This window comes from Protopterus annectens, chromosome 3.part1 (genome assembly GCF_019279795.1).
Source record: "Protopterus annectens isolate FY-2018-M chromosome 3.part1, PAN1.0, whole genome shotgun sequence".
In the NCBI taxonomy this organism is placed as follows: Eukaryota; Metazoa; Chordata; order Ceratodontiformes; family Protopteridae; genus Protopterus; species Protopterus annectens.
In genome coordinates this window covers 83,500,874-83,514,350 of record NC_056732.1, presented here as the reverse complement: position 1 = coordinate 83,514,350, position 13,477 = coordinate 83,500,874, and the positions used below count along the sequence as shown (strand labels likewise).

The following is a 13,477-nucleotide window of genomic DNA, read 5'->3' as shown; positions in this document are numbered from 1 at the left end:
AAACTATATACTTCCTGTTTTCCTCCCTTACAAATAAAAATTAAGTCATCAATGTAACGATAATATTTAGCTACATATTTTTTTTAAAAATTCCATTTGATATAAAAATTCCATCTCAAAAAAATACATCATTATATTTATTGTATTGTATTGTATACTAGCCTGGAAAAATCTGGCATCCCTTATTGAAGCAATCATGCTATTCTGTTTACAGTGTTTGTCATATTTACTAATCGATAACACATTTTCCACTGAGAAAATAGTGAGAAATTAAGTGGTTTAAGCATGAAGCCCTGATAGAGAATACTGGTAATCCCAAAGAAAAGTTCCAAAACACAAACGCTGGTACTCGGAAAGCAAAGGCAACCGTGGACTGTAGAAAAACCTTCTCTTTATTACCTTTATTACCTACCTATTATTAATAAAGAGAAGGTTTTTCTACAGTCCACGGTTGCCTTTGCTTTCCGAGTACCAATACTGGTAATCCCTGTTGAGAGAGACAGCTAACTCCCTACACTTAATTTTTCTGTCCACATGCTTAACCAATATTTTACTCACTAAATTACATATGGATTGAGATATAAGGTTTTTGATTTAGTATTTTTTATTGGGCTTATGAATTTCCAAGTTGCACACAATTTACGAACGTTACCTAGATAACTATATCTTACACAGTCATAGCCAACTTATAGTAGAAAAAATATTTTTGGACTTAATTTTTTTAAGTGATGGTATAGACCAAAAGTATATATGCATATTTCTTTTTGTGTGCATGGTGCACTTCACCACATGATTTAAACTGTTTGCACCGAGACAAGATGATAGGAGCTAGCTGCCTTGTTTAGTGTTCCAGCATTTGTTTAGGTTTATTCTTTTATAATTTTTCAAAAAGCCATATTTTAGGGCACATTAGCCCTTTATTTTTATTGACTTTTTAGTTTAACTAACCCAGCAAGTTGGAATGGGATGATGCAGGAGATTGCTGTTTTTGCTGCTTCTCAGTCATCCCTCATTGCTTTGTTTTGCTTAGCTTTGCTTATGCTGTTTTCAGTCTGGCAATCTGAAAATTAAGAGAGAAAGGAAAATGGTGGGTCATCATAAAAAGAAGAAGTAAAGCAGAAGGTTATTTAGTAAAGCTGATTTGGAGGAGACTGGGAGAAGGTGAGAGAGAAGAGGTCATCCAGCCAGGCAGTTGACACATTACATGACAGAAGTCCTATATCTGTCAGGCATGACTGCCAAAGAAGGTAGGAGAGTTGCTCTGAATCAAGACAGTGGTCTTGTGAACATTCCAAGATGGTGGCCGTCCGAGTAGCACCCTCTCCATAAGGCTCTGTTACAATTTTAGTTAAACTCTACAATAGCCAGAATTCTGATCTATAAAAACCTTCTACAGAAGAGCAGAGTGTGTACAGACACTGGATTCATCTTTTTCTATCTGCAAAATTTAAAAATACAATATTTAACCTTATAATCTATCCTCCACTAGACAGCAGAACACATTTCCACTTGGAGATTAGAGACCTGGTGGCTTCAGCACCTGAGCAACAGACAGGAACTGCATGAGGAAAAATCTAAGTAAGATCGAAATACCAAAATGCCCAAGGAAATGGACGGAAATGGATACACAAACATCTAAGACAAAATTGTCAGCTATTGCATCCCCTGAAAAATAAGTCTCAACAAAACTGCAGAAAACCATTAAGTTACAACAGGAACAGTTAAAAGATAGCCCTAAACAAAAGGCCGAATGCACCATAAACATGGAAGACCTGAAAAGTGCCTTCTTACCATTACAAAAAGGCTGTTCAAGGATTCGCAGAACAACTGATTACCTTTAGTAGTACAATTAACCAAATAGCTGCAAGAATGGACCTTGTGGAAGACAGATCCAAATTCAATGAGATGGAAACTGCTAATCTAAAATCCGAACTGGTATCCAAAGACAAAGCTCTAACTGATCTGCAAGTAAAAATCTTGGATCTAGAAGCAAGAAGCAGGAGGAACAATCTCATTATTAGAGGTCTGCCAGAAAAAATATGAACAGAATCAGCTGCTTTCTACTCTTAAACAAATCTTCAAAACATTACTACTGCCAAGTAACTTACCGACTGATTGCATACTGGAGAGGGCGCATCGAGCACTATACAGAAATCAAAACACTACTTTACCAAGATCCAAATACGTAAAGTTACTAAATTATCAAGATGCACAAACCATCCTAACTGCCTACAAAAAACAAAAACATTTCATATGGAACATGTATAAAATTTCAATTTCCCAAGATTTCCCCCAAGAAATTAAAGAGAAGCGTAGCAAACTTTCCCCTTTCTGCACAGATCTCATTAAGTGCAATATAAAATTTCAAATGCATTTCCCAAACACATTAATATTCCATCATAATGAAAATACATTCACCATGTCTTCAGCCAAGAAGCCCATCCTATCTTCCTTAAATGTTTTGGAAAAGCTCAGGCGGCATGAAAATAATGTTTTTCCCTAAATTTTACTCACCGGAGGTGGAATCAAGCTTTCCGGTACCAAGTATCTGACCTTTCTTATGGTGAGTCTCTTCCAATTCAAAATAATCTTTATATTTATATTGGCCTAAATTTCCATTAAATGCAGACCCTCAGGAATGAAATTCCCAAGTCGGAAGGTTCTGTGGGACATACTCTTTGATACAGCATCCAGTTCTATTAAGTGCCGGAACACTCGCATCACTCAGCATGACTTCCTACAAGCCCAGCCAGACTGGGATACATCGGACCTATCTCCTACTACTGGTGAGTGATGCTAGTTGAGCCCTGTTGATCATCAACAACATAATAGCTGAGGAAAAATTACAAGGAAAGGAAAAAAAAGAAGAAAGAATGAGGAGAGACTATCAGATGTTCCCAGCAGCTGTTTTGCCTAAGACTGGTTCGCTTTTTGATCTTTGTGCGATCTTAACATTCTGTGTTATATCTGCTTCCAGGGTATCCTTCTACTGTTGCTGTATTTTGATCCAATTAGGCACTCATTTGTTGTATATCTGAGAGTCAAGGTTGTCTGCGATTATACAGCTGACAGCCTCTATTGTCATTTTGAAAGTGTTTTGAACTAGCAGTAAAGCAACTTTGATTGTATTAACAATAGAGATCTGCTCCCTCAGTTATGTTTGCTAGTGGCCAAATGTTTGCATTAAAGGAAGTGACCCTCTTGAATGTTTTTCCGTTACAGTTGGCAGTTTGTTTGTTCTGCCAAGCTGAAGCTAGGAGCTGGGTAGGAGCTTGAAGGGCTCTGTACTCCTACAATGTCTACAATAGCTGATGTCTCCTTTATTCAAAAATCACATATATTAGATGATGACTGGATAATCAAGAAGAAAAGGAAATGGATAAGACATTATTCCATCCGGAAACTGTTCTAACTCGAAAGGGGTGGCTATTATTATTAAAACCTAATTTAAAAACAATATTATTGACAAAGGTGCAGACAAAGAGGAAAGATGGTGTTACTTCACATGTCTGATCCCACCATTAAACAAACCATTAGTGTTCCTAAATCTTTATGGTCCATGCTCAGATCAACAACAATTTATACTAAAAATGTATAATATTCTATTAAATTTCCCAAATCACTATTTCATCCTAGGGGGAGATTGGAATGCAGTAACTGATCTAGTATTGACAGAGCTAACAAAAATAAACTATACAACGCACAAGCCTCCCTTGTCCTGTTCGACCTCATCTCTGACTTTGGACTAGTTGACCCTATATCCTTTGGTGATGAATCTCAAAACAGCAACAATTACATATACTTCTCCAGGTGCCATAACTCTTGGTCACATATAGATTTCTTTCTAATATCAGAAATACTAACAAACTGGCAAATAAAGTACACAAGTGAACCAAGATTTTTTTCGGACCACTCAAAAATCACCCTAAGGATAAGTTTCACTCAAAAGCCCCTTGTATATCATAACAGTTGTAATTGGTCTCTTAATAACAATATTTTGCTCAACCCAACTATAAAAGTAGAGATAGCTCAAGCCCTATTAGATTTTACCAATGATCCTCGGAACTCTAATATCCCATTTCACATTCAATGGGCAGCGTGCAAAGCTACACTGAGAGGAATATTTATTCAAAAATCTTCATACCTTAAAAAAAAAAGAAAAGAAGAAGAAAACCGTCTCATATCCGAAATCAGAGAACTGGAGGAGAAACTTCAACGGAATCGTTCTTCTCTAATAGAATACCCTGCTAAGTTTTATTCACATTTGTTCATGTTTTTTTCTTGATCCTTCATTAGTTCCCAAATATTTATACACTCCCTCTTACCCAAGTTCTTTTTTATCACATTCCTGTCCCAGGATGATGTTTTCTTGGTGCTGCAGCTTTCCTGCTTTAAAGGTTGCTTTTATACATTTATCAAGACCAAATGACATACGTATATCATCTGAAAAAAGTTGTGACCACTTGCAGTTGTACTTTCAGTTCCTCATCTGATTAACTATACAGTATTAAATCATCCACAAAAAGAAGATGATAAGTCTTTATACTTTGTTTTTTTCTGGGAGCCAAGTTGTAGCCATGACCTAATCTGTTAAGCAGACTGCTTAATGGGTTAAGGGCATGGCAAAACAACAGCCATGACAAAGAGTCACCCTGGAATATCCCCCTTTGAAATCTTATCCCTGGAATAATAATTTGTTCTTTATCATGGCTTAACAGCAAAGTGGTTTTCCACTATCTCATGGTGGCTGTAATGTAATTTATCAGTGTAAGATGTATCTTATACCTTTTTAGGGTCTATATTAGAACATTGATGTTTCAGAACATGGAATGTTCTAATATCGAACCCTATTCAGCGAACGCTGAAAATAGTGAAGCTGCAGAAAAACAAATTTTTTCCCAGCGAAAGAATTCGGTTGTCCGTTTCTGTCACTTCACTATTTTCAGTGCTGTGGTGGAACGTTACGGGTCGGGTTCAGGTAAGTGTGCGATTGTGTGGATGTCAGGGTTAGGGTGGGTTAGGAGAGTTAGGGTTAGGGCGCGGGTCAGGTAAGTGTGCGATTGTGTGGACGTGATGGTTAGGGCGGGGTAGGTGAGTTAGGGTTAGGGCGCGGGTGAGGTGAGTGTGCAATAGTGACGGACCTTAGGGTTAGGGTTTGAGTTAAGGTAAGTGGATAGTTAGTGGTGTATGTACAGTTTAGTGTAGGGTTAGATGTAAGATTTTAGGAGTATGTGTGTGGATTGTTGTTTGTTTGGTGTGCTTGTGTTGTGTGTATATGTTTTGGAACAGCAAGTTTTTTCCCCTAGGAAAAAAATTGCTGTTCTGAATGTTCGATGTTGCCAACGTTCGCTGAATTGGGTTTGATATTAGAACATTCGAAGTTCTGACACTCTGATGTTCTAATATAGACCCCATTTTTAAGCACTCTTTTATCCATGAATGTGGAATATCCATGGATGTGGAATACTATCAAATGTTTTTTTTTGTAGTCTGTCCTTGCCATACTTAGATTTTCCCCTTTTTAAATTTCTCCATTATGACGTTATTTGACACAAATGATCATTTGTTCCATATGACTTTCTTTTGTTAACCTTTTGTTCTATTGTCAAGATTGACTTTTCCTCTAAGTGACTATAAACTCTGTTGGCATCTATTCCTGTGTAAAGTTTTTGTGTCATTGGAATGCAAATTATTGGTCTATAGTTTTTAGGATAGCTTGAACTCCTAAGTAGGAGCATTATTTTTCATATTGTTAACCAGGTTGGTGTCTGCTCAAGGCGCACATATAAATACTTCTTGCTCATGGCTAAATCTTCATGTTAGCATGTTAATACTTTTAACTAGAAGTTAGGTATTGCATCTGGGCCTGGGGTTTTCCAGTCAGGAGATGTCTGGCTCTTACTTTATCCCATTTCATATAATATACATTTGAAGTTATTCTTTCTTTTACTTCTTCTATCCATTCAGCATCTTTGTTATGTTCAACCGGATCTTTTATAGATATTTCTCCAAAATGTATCTATTTCTTCTTTTTTGGTAGTGTTTCAATACCTTTTACTTTGTTTCACAATTCTATATAAAACTTTTTTGGGTCATCAATAAATTGTTTATTTTGTACTTTTCCTTTATTTTTATCTGCATATCTTCTAAGTTTTTTTGCATGTGCTGAGATTTTTAGTTCATTATTTGCAATAGTGCATTACAGATCCTGATCTGTTCTTATACTGCCCATTGCTTTTATCACATTTATCTTTCTGAGTATTTTGGTACTTCTCTGTTATTGGGGCAACACTTCTAACATGCTAGCATGCGTACAGAAAGTTAGTTCAACCATAGGCTTTGAGCTAGCAATCCTTTATGAAGTCTGAAACTCAAATGCCAGTCATTACTTCCCAATGTTTTGCCAGAAACCCATAAATAATATAAGGAACACACCCAAAATATGAAGGAAAAATCTGGACAATTGCATGATACGAGTACAGCCTATAGGGGAGGAGGACAATATACATGATGTGGAATTAACAAGTCTGCATCTACAGCATGGATACTTCACTTACAAATACATCCCTTTGTTAGGTACTTAAGTAAAGTAATTGTAACTGGATAAAGAGAGAGATGGAGTGCAAAGGCATTGAGTGCATTTTGCACATTACCTGTGGCTCCTAAAGAAGTGTATCATTGATTCAAGCAAATGTACGGTGGTAAAACTGGTATCTGTCCTATAAACATTTAAAGGTTGCAGCTAGAGTACAGCTGCCTGGAATATACAAACATTACATGATGGCTACTGATGCAAGTAATGTTTACGTTTTAAGGTGAAACTTAAAAACCGGAGGCACTGTCAACCCTTTCTGTGTTTAGCCCATAGAAACAAACCTGTAGCAAGGTCTTTACATTCCTGAACACAAGGGTTGCACACCCCATCCCCCAAAAGTCTCAAACTAATTATGCTTCAACTTTACCATGGATATTTCACTAAAAAAGTTTACACTAAATATCTATGACAACACTTACACCACTGTCTCCCACTACTTAACTCCATGCATTTTCGTTAAACACTATTAAACATCGATAAAAAGTACATACTTTGTGGTCGTGTTTATGCTCTCTAGTTTTCCACAAAGCCTTTGGTTGTACTAAATTTCTGAGTCCATACAAACAATAATTTTGCGATCATTGCATGTGCGTGCTAGCGCATTAGATAACGGAAAAGTACCAGTATTTTTGTTGCTCTGTTCCTTCTTCTATAGTGTTCTAACAGTGACACTTTTTGTCTTAATTGTTTTATAGTTTTCTCTATTTGATATTTAAATGATGGCATTTGATTTCTCCACTTCCTTTCTCTTACTGCCCTGTGTTTTTGTGGTAAGACTTTATCTGTTATTAATTTAGATGCACAGTAATATATCATATTTACTTCTGTTATATTGCATGAATCTCTATGAACAATCCTAATTACTTTGTTCATTTGCTTTATCAAACTTCTTTTTTTTTTTGCTTTCTGAAGTCTATTTCTTTCATTTATCTTAATATGTCTGTCCATCTCTATTAAATCAGGCAGCTCTTCTCTTAGATCATTTTCTTCTAAACTGAGGGCACATTCTTTATTTTTCATTTCCTGTGGGCATTCTACAGAAAGGTCTATAGCATCATTCTGTGCCACATTCTCTTCAGCTTCATTCTGAGTCATACATTCCTCTTTAATATGGGAACTCACCAGCTTGTCATACCACAACATTGATTGTGTCAGAGTGGACACAGTTTCTCCTTCCTTCCCCTGGTATACAACTCCAACTGAACTTTTATACTGGTTTCTTATGGAAGGCTCCAAAGTATCTTCATATGGCAACTGATTAGATGTTTCCCACTCCACTGGTTTTTCCTTAATTTGGTGATCCATTGCTCTGTCCTACTGTGATATTACCAGAGTTAGATTTTCTACACTAAATCCTTCACTTGGCAGGTAATCCATAACCTCATTTTCTGTTTCTTTAACTTTTCCATTACTAATCCTCTTTTTAAATTTCCTCCTTGTTTTCTTATTTTTTTGTATTGCAAAATTTTCCATATTTGGATGCCTTTGCCTATATTTCTTTTCAAATATCTTTGGTGCTGTTGTTTTTGTATTGATTAGTTTTACTTTCTCCTTTGCATATTGTACCATATTAAATCTCTTTTTCCCCGTGTCCATGTTTTTTCTTCTTCAGATGTTTCCTGCTCCTCCTATTTCTCTTTACTTGAAGGACTCATCGTTCTATCATGCTGTGATATAACCTGTGTTAGACGTTCTACACTAAATCCTTCACTTCGCAAGTATTCCATAACTTCAGCTTCTGTTTTTTAACTTTTACTTTACTAATCTTCTGTTCTATGTTCCCTCTTTGGGATCTTATTTTTTTTGTATTGAGAAATGTTCCATATCTGTTTAGCTTGGCGTTAATTTATCTTTGAATATCTTTAGGGCTGTTTTTTATACTGATTAATTTAGCTTTTTCTTTTGCATAAATATTGCACCATACCAGTTCTCTCTTTCATATGTCCATATTTCTTTTTTATACCTTTCAAAAATCTCTAGATTTTGTTCTTTGTATTTTTGCACTTCCTTAGTCTCTTTTTCTTCCAAATGGCCCAAGGTTTCTTGGTCTATATGTTTTTCACAAATCTGTTGTATTAATGAACACATTTTTCTATTTGAAGCTTCTGACAGTCTTTCTTGTCCCAAGTATTTTTCTTTCCTCTAATTTCTGTCTTAATCTTTTTGTATATTTTCTGTCTGGAAATTCTGGCCTTCTTGCATAATAGTAGCAATACATAATTTCTTTCTAATCCTCAGTGCTCCACTCTACCATCTTTATGGCTCTTTTTTGGCCTATCAGTTTTTGTGATGTTTGTGGACTGCTACTTTCTTCTATAACAAGGCAGCCATCCTCCCCTGAGCCTGGCCTAGCCCTATTGTAGAAATGTTTCTGTGCCTTGAGGATTCTACATTGCCATTGTTTCCAGTGCTAGCACCAGTGCACCTAGAAGGATTGGGCACTTTTTTATCCTGGGTCCTTTGTACCCAGCTAGTTTTTTATGTTTTAACCTACTTCTGTCTATGATATATGCTATATAAAATACAGTGTATATATCAGAGTCATCTTGGTGAGATTTTGTGAAAAACAGGGTCCACCTCATGAAGGTACTCACTAAGGCTTGAGGATGAATTCAGTTCCAGCAATACTATTCTCCTTTGCTTGCTGATTTATCATCTCCCTATTCAGACTCCTATCATCTCTCCATTTGGACCCCTTTCATGTCTCATTCAGACTCCTATCATCCCTCCATTTGTATCCCAATCATCTTTCCATTTGGACCACAATCATCTCTCCATTTGGACCCCATAACAGAGAATAAGGAGAAGAATCAGACCCTGTACCTTGAGTCTAGGAGGTCAACACCTTAGTCATTATGCCAACACCATTACACACACACACACACATATATATATATATATATATATATATATATATATATATATATATATATATATGGGTCTACTATATATGATTGAAATTTCAAAAAGCTGAAACCCATATGGCCGAGACCATATGTTCAACTTTTGAAATTTCGAACATGTACAAAAAACAAAAAAAAACCTACCTATACATTGCTAGCACCCCTGCACCCCTTGTGGGGCTGCGGCCCCCTGCTATTTAAATATACCAACTCCGAGATCACACTACAGTCTGGAAAATGGAAATGTTCCCATTCCGCACTATAGGGAGCTGTCCGTTTAGAATGTTCGAACTTCCAAAAGTCGATCATATGGTCTCGGCAATATGAAAGTCCACCTTTTGGAAGTTCGATCATCTGTATATATATATATATATATATATATATATATATATATATATATATATATATATATATATATATTTGGAAATGGACAAGAAGTTCTGGACCAGTTCACTTACCCAGTTAATGAAAGAAATTTACTATATGGCATTAAGGTGGAGATGAAGCCAACAATAAAATATTACGTAAATGACAACTACATATTTATTTTTGACAATGCAATTAAATTAATGCATGATTTTTACTGCTGTTTTTATGCAATGTTTTTACAATAGTCACAAATTAAGATTTATGTTTCTAACTGATCTCTCCTTTTTTCATTTTGTCTTTAAGGAGTTACCTGAAAAAGAACACTTGCATCCACCACTTAGCATTTGTGTGGTAGACTGGAGAGCTTTTGGACGCAGCACATTGGTGGGGACGCACACAATTAACAGCCTGAAACATTATGCATACAAACCAAAACCACTGCCACCACCTACACCCAAAGAATTAATTGAGGTTAAGCAAGGTAAGAAAGAAAGACCATGCTATATGACGAAAAGGAATTCCAAATGTTCCAGTGTTGCTGTTACCTCATTTGTAGGTGTCATGTTAGTAACTGGGGAGAGGAGATATACTTCTGCATATATGATTTAAACATAGATGGTAAACCTCAAATGGTAAGATTGGTGTTCTTCATTTTTGTCTTAAAACATCCATTAAATGTTTAATGTAACACATAATAAAGAAGGGCAGTATTGCAACTTTGTATAAGAGGAATAACAATTCTTAAATATGCTTAATGATTATTATATCTTAGTCAACGAATTATGCAAAAGTGTTTATCTGTAAGGTGGGAAGGAATATGATTATGTGATCACATCACACACACAGGATTATGGATGTGCATTACAATGACCCATTGCATACCAATCCCACGGATGCATCATGTATGCGCTAAGGTAAGGCAAAGACTGTATACCACCTCTACATACATGAGCAGCAACAGCCAGTAACAATAAGGTAACTTCTCATCAGTTGCTAAGGAGAAAGTTTAAATTCCTTACAGGTATACATGACAAGACACTGCCTGATGAAGTATACAGCTGGGACTTTTCCCTTATCTAGGACACTGGTGAATCTCTCATTTCCATCTAACCAAGACCCCACTGAGATGGTGAGGGAAGGGTTGAGGATTTGTTTCAGGGTGATTAAAATGGGTCCATAGGTAGGATGATGCTTTAGACCTGGAGGAGACTGAAGTCAGAGGTGACACTGCCAGTGTCAGTTGAAAATGGAACAAAGACTGATACATGGAGGGGATCACTTCCTCTAAAGCAATATGGTATTTTAATGTAAAAATATAAAATCTTAAATAGATTCAAAGAATTAATAAGTAACCAAAACTCCATGGCAAGACATCAGCACTGCATTAAATGTGAATAACAAAATGCAGTCAATAGAAAAAGGGGGAGGATAGAGAAATAAAATAGGTTATATTAGATATTAATTGCAAAACCTTTGCAATGGAGACTGGACTCTGAAAATATGTACATGATGGAAATGGCTGTTGAATTAGCACAATACTTTGTTCCTCACCCATTATTGTATGTTACAACCTCACCACAAAAAAAATAGACTTTCCACATCAGGAAATAATATAATTTGATGGCAGTTATTCTGAAAAGTTTAACTTTTTACAGTTTGCATAGTATAGCATTCATAAGCATTTAAGACAAGAGCTTATCAATGCAGAGGTTTTAATGTCATTTTCTATTTAAGAATGTCTGGATAAGCCATGACAGCCTCACGGAAACCAGGCAACCAGATCACATCCCTGCTCTTTCCAGGAAATATGTTTCAAAACTATCTAACATAGCCTTCTAATTAAGACAGAAAATACTTCTTCATTCATGGAATATATAGGTGGATTGGAATTAGATAACTGAATATTTTGAATATTCTCTGCCTTGGGTGATAACAAGGACGGGTAAGAGATTCCCACTGCAACTTTTAAAGGCATGTCAGCATGTGTAGAATCAAGCATGTAGGGGTAATTACAGCATTCTAACTATTTTCATTCAGACTCCTGGTAATGATGACTTAAAGAAACATTTCTGTAGAACTCTGTCTTCATGTGATTAGTAATAATTGATAATCATTGACTGTCGCTCTTCAGCCTGTGGTTAAAATGGCTTGTAATGTTTTTATTTCATATTAGTAGGTTTTCCTATTATTGAATGCAAGCTGTTTATGAATTTGGAAGATTCTGTCGAATTATTGGTGCCATTGCCTTACCATACACTGCCATGCATTCTAGAAGACATTGCCATTAAGTAACACAATCCTTCCATTCGTGACTCTGCCAAACTGGGTGCAAAATATAGCAAAAGTTCTTAAGACAAAACCAAACAAACAAACAAAAAAACTAGATACTTATAAGTTACTTCCACTTCCTCTGCCTTCAAAGAAATTCCTTGAGTAAATGAATAGCTTCAGAAACTGTTGAGTGCATTAAACTTCAACATTGTTAGTGTGAAAGTAGGGTTGAAAGACTCAAAAGTGGTGACTGCAGATTTGAATGCATACCTTGCTTAATCCAAAAAGAAAATGTCAACGCTAAGGTGAAAGCTAGCATTCCATAAGAAAAAACTGAAGGAAATATCTAATAAGGTGAACTAATAAACTGGTTTTGTTTTGACCTGCAGAAGATGGATGCCGTCTCTGTTTTTCCATATAAACATGAGACTGAGTATATTGTTGTGTGAGTTTGTTGTGGATCGGATTCCACCTCTCAACATCTTTGTTCAAGAATTCTGGGCAAATATAAAAACAATGATGATGTAAAAGGCCAAAATCAGGGTTAAATTTTAAATATTGCTCTTATAAACTTAGATAATTGCTAATATAAAATATCTTGAATTAGCATGCATTTTCTGAAGGATATGGAGTCTGAAACTCAAATGTCAGTCTTTATTTAACAACTAATGTAGCAAACACCATCTGTAGTGAGCACTAATAAAAACCATGAATTAAAGCAAGTAGTGCCCAATTGGCATAAACACCATAAGCTCCATACAGTGTACCACTTTATAAAGTTTTATTCCTTCACAAAAGTTTAGTGCTTTTAGGACTGGACTACAGTGGGGAAAAGTACGTATACCTTTGACTTGCCTTAGTGTACTACTTGTCAGTGAAATGAGTTTTAGGTGAAATGAACTTTAGTTGATTTGATTTCACTGAAATGAGTTTAAGTGAAATGAGTTTTAGGTGAAGTGATACGTACCCAAATGTTCATATATTCTGGATCTAAATTTCCTCTCTGTCTTGCCTATGTAAAAATTGTTACATGTTTGACAGATGGAAATATAAATAATACCTTTTGTATTGCATTTGCCTCTTTGTAAATTAACACCCTGCCTTCTTCCTTTTAAATATACCATATCACTGTCAAGGATATAGGGGCATTGGTTGCAGTCACCACACTTAGTTGTACCCTTAATTAAAGTTGGTCTTGGTACAGTTACATGTTCCGTAAGATATTTTATGTTTCTACCTGTTTTATACACAAACCTTGGTTCTTGTCCTATGATGTTAAAAATGTCCAAATTACCCCCAAAATGTTCCATTTTCTCCTAATAATATCCTTTAGGGTTCT

At 35.8% G+C, this 13,477-nt stretch overlaps 1 protein-coding gene across 2 annotated transcripts in view; it reads left to right on the top strand.

Moving 5' to 3' along the window:
• LOC122798011 (fer-1-like protein 6) overlaps positions 1 to 13,477 on the top strand; it is a 1,810,759-nt gene that overhangs the window by 1,258,147 nt on the left and 539,135 nt on the right. For both annotated transcript variants that reach the window (XM_044066595.1, XM_044066597.1), the window contains exon 25: positions 10,171 to 10,348. In XM_044066595.1, the coding sequence (XP_043922530.1) occupies positions 10,171 to 10,348 (178 nt within the window). The remainder of the gene's footprint in view (positions 1 to 10,170; positions 10,349 to 13,477) is intronic.